Below are 14639 nucleotides of genomic sequence, written 5' to 3' on the forward strand. Positions count from 1 at the left end.
GTACTGCTCTTTTAGTATCACAGTTCATTTGTAAGCCCATACTTAAAATGAACAACACACACATTCCATGATTATGCAGCTATACAATTAATTCTCAGTGAAACCCTTGGTAATGGTACAACAGCTTTAAGGTTATACAAGAAGAGTTATCCTCAACATAGACTACCAAATCCTTTCATATTTCGTGCTGATGATTGTTATATAGGGAAGAACTGGTTCTTTCTCCCTTGTACAGTAGACTGTAGACAAAACAGAAGTGTACAAACAGTTTAAGTGGCTCTAGTTTGTTAACAGAGCATTTTTAAACCCATTCTCCCCCCCCTACTGTTTTGGCCCATAGAACATATCCTCCTCCAAATTTACTGCACTTATTTCAGGGACACCCTGTATATATAAGATGATATAAAAAAAGGCATAATTTCTTTTTTGTATGAATAAAATCTATTAGTTATCAATAAAGATGCTCTTCTCAATAGGACAAATGTGCCCACTGAGTGAACATGCATATCCTATCTTTCTATCCATTTTTATATATCCCACCAAAACTTCTGAATGATTACCTTTACAAACAACAATAAGTTCTGTATCAAAGATAAAAAAAATGGCATCTTTCACTTCTTATTTGATATGCATAATTAAATACTGGAACTAAATGCATAACTGGAACTAAATCTGTGCCATAATTTGGAGCAACATTTAGGCACTCAACATTGTAGCAGCATAACAACCATCCTAAATTTTTCAATCCATATCCTTTCTAGGCTACTTTGTTAAAAAATTCTAACTGGAAAACTAGCTAGGCTATAGAAAAAAAACTGTTCATCATGGCTGAGTGGTTTAGTTAAGTCTGTTGAATCTATTAACTGAAGTGTACCAATTTAAGCTGACAAATTAATTGGGAGAAAAAAGTAATAATAAGAAGAAATGACTGAAGTAGAATTAAGAAACACGGAATGTGAGGACAATAAGGAAAAAGGGGTACATTGGAAAAATTAAAAAGGGAGATTGATAAGAATTAACTGGATGTGGCTTGCGTGAGACTTCAGAAATCAACAATTAAGAGTTTTATTTTCTAATGGAGAAGAAACAGTGTTAAATGAAGTAAAGGAATGTCCATGGAAGTGGTAAATATGTTACTGAGAGGATAACAATTAGGAGAATAAAGCCAGGAGAACAAAGCTATTGCATGTAGTCAATTCTATCACTGTAAACACAATGTTTGTTTTGTCACTGAATGGGAAAAGTGGTAGTAATAAAAGGCAATTTTACATCTTTACTCTCATTTTCAGTTTCCTTAATATACCCTAGTATTATGTCTCCAAATTCCCCAAATTCTTTGAAATACCCTGGTATGAAGCTCTACTATATTGTTGTTGTTGCTTTGGAGAAAATTTTTGGCTCTAATTGTTAACCAAGCATTATTGAACTCATGTTCATATAACATGAGTTCAGTAATGCTTTTCATTTCATTTTTCATTTAATTTCATTTTTTTCATTTTGATCCATAGAACCCATCCACTAATTTACTGTACTTATTTCTGGATGCCCTGTATATGTGTCTTAACTTTATTCTAGGAAATGAAATTTCGTGGATATGTTCTAGAATTGTGGAGTATGCTTGGAGGCAGAATGGTTAAGTAAGGATTTCATAATACATGTTTTCTTTATTCATGTATGTATTATTAAATTGAACAATAATAAAATTATTTATTTTTTAAATGAAGCATTATTAATTTTTAAACAGGAGACAGTTATTGAATGAGCTTCAAAAAAGAAAGAGAAATTGTTATAACTATAGTTTCTTGAAAATTAAAAATCTTCCTAAATTTATTTAACTAAGATTAGCAAAACATTATTAGGACCTTTGGAATTCTAAGTGGCAACCATTTTGTACAAACGTTGGGCTTTTACTGTAATATTCCAGTATGGAGAAACAGTATGTTAAACATGTTGCTTACTGACCATTATAAAGCCAGTTGTTGAGATCCATGTTTGGTATACATTTCATGTTTTTATAGACTTTTATTGTAGGTTTTATTGCTCTTTTTTTTATGTCAATATTTATTTGTATTTTTTAAAATAACAACTTAAATTTCATTCCCATGGAAGGTATTATGTTAAAAAAAGAATTCCATTGCTGTACATATGATCAGCCAACCAGTTTATATAAGAAGTAACAGATAACAAATCATACAGTAAACTCCTGTTATAATTCTGTTATAGCACTTGTCCTCTTTTAATGCCCTTTTTCTTCTAGGCCTATGCTCGATCCTATGAAGTGCCACTCCTTTTTAATGGCAATAGTGCCCCTGTTTCAGTGCTTTCCTGTTTATATTGCTTTTTTTAAGGTCCCAAGAAGAAATAGACCTGGATATAACGCTCCTTAATTTTTGACTCTTGGAAGGGGATGATAGATTGCATTCTAGAAATTGTTAATCGAGCTGTTTGTTTACTTCATGGAAATTGTTCCTGCTGCAGGTGATATTTATTTCATATTTAACTTGAACCTATGAAGGCAGATAGGTTATTCTTTACATCACTGTCTAGACATTCATCATTGCATTTGCATACTCTTCTCAGTTTTTTAAATTCATCATCATATGTCTGTTTTCCTTGCCGATATTGTAATTAGTCTTTTTTTTTTTTTGTGCATCTGTGTGCTCAATGTGCCATCAATAAATCTATCTCATTAATGACAGTACTATTATTATTACAGTCTGTCCCCTACACATATAAGAGATATTTTTCAGGACTTCTTTCATAAGTCGATTTTTACGTAACTCAAGAATGACTAATAAAATATCGCTACTCTATCTCTCATATAACAAAATTACAAAAACCACATAATATCCTCAGAAGAGTGAAGAAAAATAGTTTTATACAATAACTATCTGTAAAGAACGTCACAGGGTTAAGTTACATGAGATGCTGTCATGCGAATGAAGTGCACACTACACGATAATAGTTTGACGTGAAATTGTTGAAAATGGTAGGACAACGTGAATTTTAACTTCACCAAAATAACCCTCCATGTAACAAATATTACATACAAAATGCAAACAAAAGCTCCTACTTCTCTTTCAAACAAACCGAACTGACTCTACAATCCAGAAAGAAAGAAAGGATAGGATGTATATACAAAGTGCTAGAGTCTAATGCTCTGAAGAAATAGTCGATGGGACACAGTCCACGTGGCTTGAATGTTGTGGGGGGTTTCTCTGAATCACCTCAACATAGTTCACCTGTCTCAAATGTGTTGTCGAATATTTCTTCAGAATCTTTAAAGCAGAAAATGAAACGTTAACTGTAGTTATTTACCTAGATTATAGTTACACTGCAGGTTATTATCCAACATAGTTTGTATGGGAACGAAAATAAAAACTTATACATATTGTTTCTTCATTTGACTTCATGCTTAAAAATTATACAGAAAGTGTCTTTATGATTTTACCAAAAAAATTTTTTTAAGTCCGAAGTAACGTAACTTGGGCTTACGTAAGTCGGGGACTAACTGTATTATTTTATTATTACATTTGGAATGTTTTTACAGTAATACTCATGATATGATTAGTTAAATTTAGTAAAATATATTTTAAAATTTTCTTTCTTTAAGCAAAGAAGAGAAAGGGGTTGAAAGTGCCAAAAAAAACAAGTGTTGAAATCTCTTCACATTAAGTGGAGAGGTTTTCAATTTGTATATAAACACTGCAAACAAAGCTAAAAAATTAGTGTTCCCTATAAAATATTAATGAAAAACAGCTTCCAAAAAGGAGGTCCTTCCTTGCAGAATTTTCCCACTTATAGTACTCTTTACGATCAGTCCCTTTGAAAGTGCTATAATGAGAATTTATTGTATAATATATTTTATCCTCTTGTGGATAGCATTGAAAGTAATATATACAGCATTTCATATGGTGTACATATTCACATATATGAATCGAGCAATGAAATTTGTGTTTATGTAGGTTGAAGGCTTAAAAAATATGAAACAGAACAGGTTTTTAATTTGTTAGGAAGAATGTAGAAACTAATGACAAGGAAGCAGTTGTATTAGTTGGAGATTTAAATACTAGGGTAAGAAAAGATAATTACATTTTGAAATATCTACAGAAATTTCAAAACTTTGAAGGGAAAGGTAAACCTGAAAATAATGTTAAAATGTGTTGTTGAGAATTTTTGCAAGCCACTCTCAATTAAAAGCACATCTACATACTTTAAATGTAAAGATAGCTATGAGGTTACTTGGGGGGAGGAGAGAAAGAGAGAGAATAATAGAAACAAGAAAAGCATAATTGCTAATATCATTATATAAAATGGATCTTGAACAACTAGTTGCAGAAACTAGGGCGTACAGAGGATTTGAGATTGGAAATGTATTGAGAAAATCTTGTATTGAGAAAATTAAAATTGGTACAAAGAAATGCATTAAAATATACTAATCTTAAATTATAGGTGAAAAACCTCATACCTTTCAGTAGAACTGTTAATCTCTCAACACTCAATCGCAAATGATTATAATATGAACTTACCTCCCGTGTATTGTCATAAATGAATCAAGTTAAAATAATTATTAATTAAAATAAGCATGCCTTCATCTCTCATGTCATGTCAAGGGAATCGGAAAGAATCAGGGAAAGACGGTGGCCACCAACCTCCAAAAACCAGCCAACACCACAAGCCATAATGAGAATTGAAAAACAATTGTCGCGAAATTCTAAAAATGACGACACAAATAAATTAATTCACACATAAGTTAAACTTTAAAATTGTTATTTAACTTCTTTTAAGAGACCAACTTATTCGGTTTGTTACCGTGTTCACAAGAAGTACAAAAGTGATTCGCGAATGATATCCCCCCCCCTCCCAGTTTTATATCAAATTAACGACACCTAACACGAGATTATTTATATAAACCAATGTATGAATTTCTATTCATGCGTGCGCGTAAGTGTCCACAAGTCCAAAATATTATAAGATCTGTGTATATTAATAGAATTAACATTTAATCTAATTTCTAATGTTTCTGCAATTAATAATTTAAAATATTCACACTGTTTATTAAGAACCTTGGATTCATTAAAAAAGAAACACATGTCCATCAGTGATTGCATGAAATGCAAGCACAGGTGCACCCGTCCTACCTGCTCTAACTGATGCCAAATGCTGCTGTATCCTTACCAAAAATAAATTTTGGGTTGAGCCAATATAAGTAGAATTGCACCCACCACAAGAAATTTTGTAAACAATATTGTGAGCTTCCATGGTAGGAACTACATATGCCCTATATTTCAAGATAGCATGGAGCTTACTCATGGGTTGTGGAATAATAACACCTCTAGTGCTGTGTTATTATTCCTCATACGAAGTAAGCATTGTAGTTTATTAGTATATCTCAAGTTTATTTCAATTGCTTGCACTTGTTTCCTTATTTTAATATTTGAATTTAGATGAGCCCAATCATTAATATGTAAATAACCCTTTATCTTATTACGTAAACATTGTAGTTGACAAAAGTAACCCTTTTTTTGCAAACTCTGAAATCCAAGGTTAACCTAACAATTTTTTGTGAAACCGCACATGCTAATTTTTTAATGCCTGCTACCCTTTGTCTTAATGACACCTTCACAAATATTGGGATGAGATTCTCGCTAATGCATAATTTTAAAAATTTAATGTGAAACTTCTGTGCCTCATATTGCAAGGTAGTGTCAATGTATGCATGGACAATGCTATGTAAATAGTCTCTCATAAACTTAGTAATATTATATCTGAAGTAATTATTAAGATATCTTGATGATATCTTAAGAATTACTAATAAGTATGTAGTACAGAAGATCCTGGATACATTTAATAACATTCATACTCTACTTAAGTTCACTCTATAAATGTAAATCCTGCATTACAAATCCATAAATTTTCTAAATTTTACTTTAACCAGAGTTAATGAAAACATATTTTTTAAAATTTATAGGAAGTCAACGAATACTGGAAAATTTTTGCACCATTCGAGCTATCACCCTTTTACATATAAAAGGAGCATTATTTTTAACCAGTTTCATAATGCATATAGATACAGCTCTACTCAAGAATCCTTATTGGATGAGCTCACGGAACTGACTAAAAGATTTTTAAATAGGGGTTATTCATTAGGTACCATTATGCAGATTAGTCAACAGGCGAAATATAAATTGGAGACAGGTACTACAAATGACAGGATGGATCACAAACATTTTATTAAAGTTCCTTATATACAACATTGGTATAGACAATTTATTAACATATTTAAGAACACTGAATTTAAGATTGTTCCACAACCCACGAGTAAGCTCCATGCTATCTTGAAATATAGGGCATATGTAGTTCCTACTATGGAAGCTCACAATATTGTTTACAATATTTCTTGTGGTGGGTGCAATTCTACTTATATTGGCTCGACCCAAAATTTATTTTCGGTAAGGATACAGCAGCATTTGGTATCAGTTAGAGCAGGTAGGAAGGGTGCACCTGAGCTTGCATTTCATGCAATCACTGATGGACATGTGTTTCTTTTTAATGAATCCAAGGTTCTTAATAAACAGAGTGAATATTTTAAATTATTAATTGCAGAAACATTAGAAATGAGATTAAATGTTAATTCTATTAATATATGCAAACCTTATAATATTTTGGACTCGTGGACACTTATGCACGTGCATGAATAGCAATTCATACATTGGTTTATATAAATAATCTCATGTCAGGTGTCATTAATTTGATATAAAACAGGGGGCGGATATCATTCGCGAATCACTTTTGTACTTCTTGTGAACACTGTAACAAACCGAATAAGGTGGTCTCTTAAAAGAAGTTAAATAATGATTTTAAAGTTTAACTTATGTGTGAATTAATTTATTTGTGTCGTCATTTTTAGAATTTCGCGACAATTGTTTTTCAATTCTCATTATGGCTTGTGGTGTTGGCTGGTTTTTGGAGGTTGGTGGCCGCCGTCTTTCCCTGATTCTTTCCGATTCCCTTGACATGATATGAGCGATGAAGGCATGCTTATTTTAATTTTAAATTATTTTAACTTGATTCATTTAGGACAATACACGGGGTAAGTTCATATTATAATCATTTGCGATTGAGTGTTGAGAGATTAACAGTCCTACTTAAAGGTATGAGGTTTTTCACCTATAATTTAAAATTATTATAATAATAATTGGACTTATTGGGCTTCATAGTCCCTTTTGATTTGCATTAGTAATCGATTAAAATAACATAAATCAAAAATTTCTTAGATTTGGCAATAATCATTAAATAATGAAACCTCCTTCAAAAGTTAAATAACATTCCTGATGCTAACATGACTTTAGATGTTTTGGCAGTTAAAAATTTCACAAGAGGAGAAAAAATGATAAGGATGAAATTAAAACAGAAGAGAAGGATATTTTAGAAGTATTCGGTAAATATTGTGATGATTTACTAAATGAAGCAACAGGATAGACCACAAAATAAATAAATAAATAAATAATGAATGTCTGTTTATACTAACTAAACAAATTCTTGGAGGGTAAAGATGGGTGAAGTGCTTCTTTTTTTTTTTTTTTTTTTCTTTTTTTGGCTGATGCTTTATAAGCTTGCTTTCTTGCCACTACTATTACTCTGGATGGCCGAGACTAGAAGACTTCATTTATAACTGTTTTATTGCAGCTGACATAGTAATAACTATATAGTGCAAGGAAGCCACATGCTTTGCTGCAGCTGCTTTGCACTATATGGCTATTACTGCATAACAGTCCAGCAGCTAAAAATGGGCCATGCACTTTTTGTGGACTCAAAATTTGGGAGAGAAAATTTGGCTGTCTATATCAGGGTTTCCTAAAGTCTGGTCTGCGGCCCGGTACTGGTCTGCAAAAAGAAATTACTGGTCCACGAACAACTTATTTGAAATATACCTACATAAAACTATAAGAAAATTTCCTGAAAAAATGAAAATGTAATAAAATACCAAATACCCAGTTATATAAAAATAAATTTAATGCTTTTATAACTTATTAAGGTATCCTACTTATTTGATATTTTTAGTTTTTTAAATGCCTTAAATTTAAATTTACAAGGTATTGATATAAATATTTTTAAAGTTCAGGAAAAAGTAGAAGCAGCTACAAAGAAAATTCATCTCTGGGTACTTCGAGTTGATAAAGGGAATTATAATTTTCTTCCTAGTTTAACTAAATTACAAAAGAGTATGTTCAAAGTGAAGTTCTGGCTGAGATTTCTATGGCAATTAAAGAACACTTCTTGGAATTGAAATCAAACTTTCAAGAATATTTTCCTCCAATTGACAACAGTAAAATGTGGATTCGAAACCCATTTACTTTTAATGTGGAACATGTGGAAGAATTCTGTCTTGATGAACAAGAAATTGATTTTGTTATTGAACTGTCATATGACAGCATTAAAAAGCCACTTCAATCAGGTCTCATTGATAAATTTTTGGCTAAATTTCCATGAAGAATATAAGCATTTCAGAAAAAGCACTGAAATTTCTTATGCCATTTGTAACAACTTGCAAATGTGAAACCAGATTCGTAACATTAGTTTTATTAAAAAAACAAACGCTGGAACAGATTGGATGTCAAGCCAGGTTTGAGAATCAAGTTGACATCTTTTACCCTGATTTAAAATTACTATGTGATGGAAAACAGCATCACCCTACTGATTAAATAAATATTTATTTACCCCAAAAACAAACTCAAAAATATGTAAATTTTATGTAAACATTTCATAATAAGCAAAGAAATGAATTACCTATTTTTTGATAATAAACAAGTAAATGAATTACCTATCTTTTATTTATATTTACTGATTTTAATGAATTCTAATTGCATTATTACTGGTATGTTAAATGTAGTGTCATTATTTCCTGAACCTATGAGTATAATTATTGAAAATACATTAATTTATATCTATAGGTGGGTTGTGTAAAAAAAAAAAACTGCAAACACTGGTTCATGCTTGCAAAAGGTCATGGAAAATATTAGTATGCAATAGCTGTAGATGAAATTAGATGTGAAATGCTGAAAGCTTGACGGAGAAGAGTGTTAAAGATGGTTTAAGTTGTGTTTTTCAGAAGTTGTTTTCTGAAGAACAAGTTCCAGAAGATTGGAACAGGACATTAATTTACTGGAGCAGGACAATATATAAAAGGACAATAAAGCTGAATGTGGAAATTAGAGAGGAATTTCACTCTTTAGTGTATCATGTGAAATCAGTGCCTTAGAGAAGAAGCATTACAATATTAATAATTGTAACCATGAAGAACAGTTAAAAGAAGAAAACAAAATTTGCTGTTATAATACAGTGTTAAGCATATTTTAACTTAGGAACTGAGTGCTGGGTATTAGAAAGCTACCATATGGAAATTGCAAGCCTTAAACCAGGTAGCTGACCATGTGACCATTTTTAAGCTCACAGTGGTTATGGGAATAACAGTTTAAAGGCAAACTGTATATGGAAGGCTTCAGGAAAGGGGCCCATGTGAGATGGCTAATGGAGCAGTGTTCACTTTAAGGAGTTAAGATTCACTCTTGAAACTGATTCTCAACAGGAGAGAATGTAGGGGAGAAGGGGAAAATTAGTATTAGTATTGGCAAATGATGGAAGAAAGTAAGCTTGTAGGGTATCAGCCAAAAAAAACCACATACCTTATCTGTCTTTCCCCTCCAAGAATTTGTCTAGTTCTTCCTTGAATTTATTCAAACTACTTACTTCTACAACAACAGATGGAAGTTTGTTCCAATGATCAGCCACTAACTGGCTGAAGGCAAACTTCCACATATCTATCCTTCAACCATCCTTACTCAATTTTAATTTTCCCTCCCTCCCATGTGTATAGTCTCAGCAAGAGGAGGAATAAGGCAATCTGTGGTCTGGAAAGACATCTTTACTGCTTAAAGGTGTAGAGATGAGAACCTTAAGTCTTTTTCAAGGCATTTTAGAAGTGCTATAGGCCCTGCAATACACTCAAAAACCACTTTCCCCATAATTTGAATTTATGGTCAATATTCTTGAAATCATTTATACAGTGAAACCTTCCCCCTCATTTACTTTATTTTCCATTCTGCTAATTCTCTTCCACATAGGAGAATATTCTTCAAGGTGGAGTGAGCCAGCCAGATCTTTGTATTTGAATTTGATTGAGCATATATGGGAGACAAATTAGGTTGTCATCCTCCTCCCAGAATCCTCCATGTGGTACAATCAGCTTGTAGAGGAGTAGGGCTTGCAAAAGCTAATCATCAGTCTTGTGAACAGATTGTAAGCTCAGAGGATTTGTGATATATTCCCAATTAAACCTGAATTATGTAGCTGTTCCCGCAGTTTTGGGTAGATTGAAAATCTCATGATTATAATTCATAACTATGAGGTCATCACTCAGAGGCATATTTCTTTTCAAACTCGGTATAATCAAATCTTATAATAATACTCTTTCATGCAGGATTTGATAGAATTCTATCAAATATATTTTGAAATAATTAGCAGTAAATTAATAGGGGCCCAAAACTCAATTTGACTGAATATATGCAAATAACAATGGCAAGTTCTGAATAAATCTCTTTTGTTTTTAAATAGTGAGCTGACTGCACTGATTCGTGGAATAGCAGATATTCTGCAACAAGAAAACTTGCTACTGATTTTGGTGATCCCCCCTCCAGTATATCACGGGTAAGTTTCGGTTAGACTTGTAATTCTATTTTCTTATTTATTCTCTTTTTCTTTTCTTTTTTATTTAGATAAGGATACTACCAAAAGGAATGCCTGCAAGTTTATAACTTCTAAAATATAATAGGTATGCAGTTAAACATTTTCCAGACATTTACAAGGGAGGTTCAAAAAAGATTTGTATTAACCCAGAAGTAGTTCTAATAGAAAGATTAAGTTTTTTTTTTATTTGATACCTTGAAATCTATAGCAGCCACACAAATTTTGGTTTTGATTTGACAATTCATTTTTTTTCTTTGCAGCACCGAATGAAGTGAAGTCACAGTGGATAAAGTGGAATACAGATCAGTGATGCAGTTCCTCTTTCTGCAAGGGAAAACATCCAAAACAGTTAGTGTTGTTGCACATTGGTATAAACAATTGAAATGTGGAAGAACCTCAGTGCATGATGAAGAATTCTCAAGATGCTCAGTAACTGCTGTAACAGAAGAGAGTTGCAAAAATTCAGGCATTAATCCTGGAAGATTGCCATATTAGCATCAGAGAACTAGATGCAGAGACCCAGTGTAGGGTCTGTGGAGAACATCATCCATCAACAATTGCATGTGCATAAAGTGTCTGCTAGATGGTTCCCCTTACTAGAAGAAGGAATGGGCACAATGTGCATGTGAAATGTTGTTGATGCACCAGAAAAAACTGAAATATTGTTGTTCCCTTGACCTTGCACCTTCAGATTTCTTCCTCTTTCCTGCCCTGAAGTCCTTTCTTCACAGAAAATGCTTTTCTGTTGATGATGACGTGATTACTACTGCAAAGTTGTGGTTTAAAGGACCTCTACAAAACTGGCCTGCAGAAGTGTATCGATGGGTGGCAAGAATTCATTTTGTCTGGTGACTATTTTAAAAAAGTGTAATACATGGTGTTTGTTCAACCTTCTATCACAACTACTTCTGGAGAATACAAATTTTTTTTACCCCCCCCCCCCTCCCCTTGTATTATAACTATCACTTGTTTATATCCAAATTTTTAAAACAGTCTCCATCTGTTGAACACATTTGTGCTCCCACCTGGTCCTCTGCTAAAATCCAGTTTGGAAAACTGCTTACTAATCTGATTAGGTTTGTAGTGAAAACAGTACACAAATGGAAACTACAAAGAGCTGGTTGAAAATTTGAATGAACAGTAGGAAAAAAGAGGCTACAAAATATCCAGTAGCATAGTTTGAAAGCTACACTATTTTAGCTCGCACTTGGACTTTTTTTTTATTTTGATCAAATTTAGATGGCATGAGTGAGAAATATAGTTTGTCTTTCCATCAGCACATTTTAGCAATGGCTGAATAGTATTAAGAAAAGTGGATACATGTGCGATTAAGTGGCTTCATCTGGTGTCATTGTTTTAATTATAATGATCACAAAAGAAAAAGATATTCAAATGTTAATTTTCGGTTAGTGTCTTAGTTTGTCTTCCTTGGTATTGGTATGCAGATCACTTCCTCTGAAATGAACACACCCTATCTGGAAACAAATGTCAGACTGTACTGCCAAACATTCATCTAACCCAGCCTCATTATGTTTCTTCGTTCCATATATTGACTATAAATCTAATATACAAAGGATAGGTAAGGAACAATGGACACGTCTATGGCAAGCTAAAACGGATAATAAGCTCTTTCAAATGAAAGCAAATTCGCAGTTATGGGCCTCTAGCTTCTGGAAAAACAGAAAGGAGGAAGTAATCCTAGCCAGAGCAAGAATTGGTTACAGTCAGATTACTCATCTATTTCTCCTCACAGGAAATGCTCCTTCACAGTGCAACTCTGCTCACATTGAAGCACATTCTTGTAGAATGTACCTTATACTTTCATGCCTGGCAACTCTCATTCAGTTTCCTTCCTAATCTTGAAGAATCTTTGAAGTAGTTGTATCGTAGGTAATGATGCTAATCTCATTAAATTTTTCCACATTCTTAAACTGATGAACTTATATGATAGTTTCTGAATGTTCCCATAACAGTCAACATGGGTAACTTCAACATCACTGATAGGTGCAATATGGCTTGAGCAGCCTTGTGCCAAAAATAACAACACCACATCCGTTCCTCTGTGTTCAAATGAATTGCCCTATCAGCATTAGCCATATGGTGTAAGGAAGAAGCATAAGGCTTTTGTTATGCTAGCTAAAAATTAAAATAAGTAATTGATTTCAAAAAATAATAAATAAATAAGAAAATAAACTACCTATTTGACTAACTCAACAACCCATAGAGGCAACATATTCCAGTAAGCAGTAACTTGCTGGTTAAAAGAAAACTTCCTACAGTCTATTCTACCCCCCCCCCTCCATAATTTGAATTTATGGTTTTGGAATAATTTATAACAGTGAATACAGTGAAGTATATATAAGGCTCTCAGAGCCTTATATACCTCAATTTGGTCTCCTCTGAGTTGCTTAGCTCTGTAGCCCACAAATTTGATTGGACTCACAATTCAGTTTCAGTGATTGCACAAGCATCTAGTTTCCAAACCTGAAGGAATCAAGGCCCACATGTGAATATTGATGCAAGGTTTATGTAGCTCTTCGATTATCTGCTTAAAGTTCAATTATCAAGACTGTTCTCCAGTTGGCCAGCATGGTGCAGGCCCTTCTATTGTTCACATATTAGTAAAACTCTTTTTCATTGCTCATGATGCTCCTACTAAATTGTTTGCATAGTCTGCATTAGGGTATTTTATTCTCTACTACAGATTAATTTTTATATGTCCTAGTATTTAGCATGTATTAATATTTTATTTTCATCCCACATAACTTTCTTTTCTGTTATAATAACTTTATCAATTCACCTGTCATATATTTGGGTCTATACCTCGAATGGAAATGGTAAAAAAAATGATCAATTTCTAAAATTCTTCAAACATTTCTCATTTAGCAGTAGAGTTTATTATGATCATAAACTGTTCCCATTAATTACAATTCAACGGGAACAGTTGCTATTAAATTAAATTGAATTAAAACCTTCAGTAAATATCTTTTTAGATTTCCCATGTTCAAAAATTGTCTATCAGTCTAAAAATAAGGTCGAAAATATTTTTTTCCTGTGTAGTATCTCTAATACATTGATAAAAGAAGTAGCCATCTAACTAGTACAGAAATTTGATATATTGCCAAAATTATCTTGGCAGTCATCCCTGGGATTTGGGAAAAGTGAACTGTATCTGCCATCAGTGTGACAGGAATAGTTTAAAAGCAACTGTGTTTGTATTATAAGTAAGTAGATAACTGAAATACAATAAAGGGGTCAAGGCTTAGCACTTTCCATCAGGGAGTTATCACAGGATGCTATATTAGCAATCAGTCAACTTGTTCCTGCCATTGCAACACCTCTCACACCAGTAGTGATTAAAGTAATCACCAACATCATGGTGCTACCAGCTGGGAAATGTTTGAATAGACTGTAGAACTTGACAGAAGGAGACTGGAGGGTGCTTAGAGGAGGGATACGTAGATCTCATCGTTCCTCATAGAATACTGTCAACTAGGAGTCCAGGGAGGCTACAGGAATGGATGATGTTTAGGGAGCTGCATAGTGTCAGATTTTATCAAAGAGCTGTAGCATCCAAACAAAGCATTGCAGCACCCAATGCTCACTGTCAACTGCCTAGTGTACAACCCATTGTTATTGGTATCTGGGATTTTAGAAAGCTGTGTTATAGAGTCATGAATAATGGCACCTGGTTTTTTCAAATTGAAGGATGTGTTTGGGTCTGGTGGATGCTCGGAGAAAGTTATTTACCAGTGTGAGGTACTATTACTATCTGAGGTTTTTCTTGTAGTTTGGACCAATCCTCATCGTTCTTGGTACATTTACATTCTGAACAGTTTTGCTCTTCTTACCCAGTAGCAGCAGTATGTAAAAGAGCCCTTTTCTGTTTCATC

General features: G+C 33.1%; 1 protein-coding gene across 2 annotated transcripts in view; it reads left to right on the forward strand.

Annotated features, from left to right (window-relative positions):
* LOC150075332 (chitinase domain-containing protein 1) overlaps positions 1-14639 on the forward strand; it is a 104896-nt gene that overhangs the window by 53036 nt on the left and 37221 nt on the right. For both annotated transcript variants that reach the window (XM_090388263.1, XM_090388262.1), the window contains exons 6-7: positions 1576-1637; positions 10615-10707. In XM_090388263.1, the coding sequence (XP_090244389.1) occupies positions 1576-1637; positions 10615-10707 (155 nt within the window). The remainder of the gene's footprint in view (positions 1-1575; positions 1638-10614; positions 10708-14639) is intronic.

Source organism: Mastigoproctus giganteus, chromosome 14 (assembly GCF_048544385.1).
Source record: "Mastigoproctus giganteus isolate SK-2022 chromosome 14, ASM4854438v1, whole genome shotgun sequence".
NCBI lineage: Eukaryota > Metazoa > Arthropoda > Arachnida > Uropygi > Thelyphonidae > Mastigoproctus > Mastigoproctus giganteus.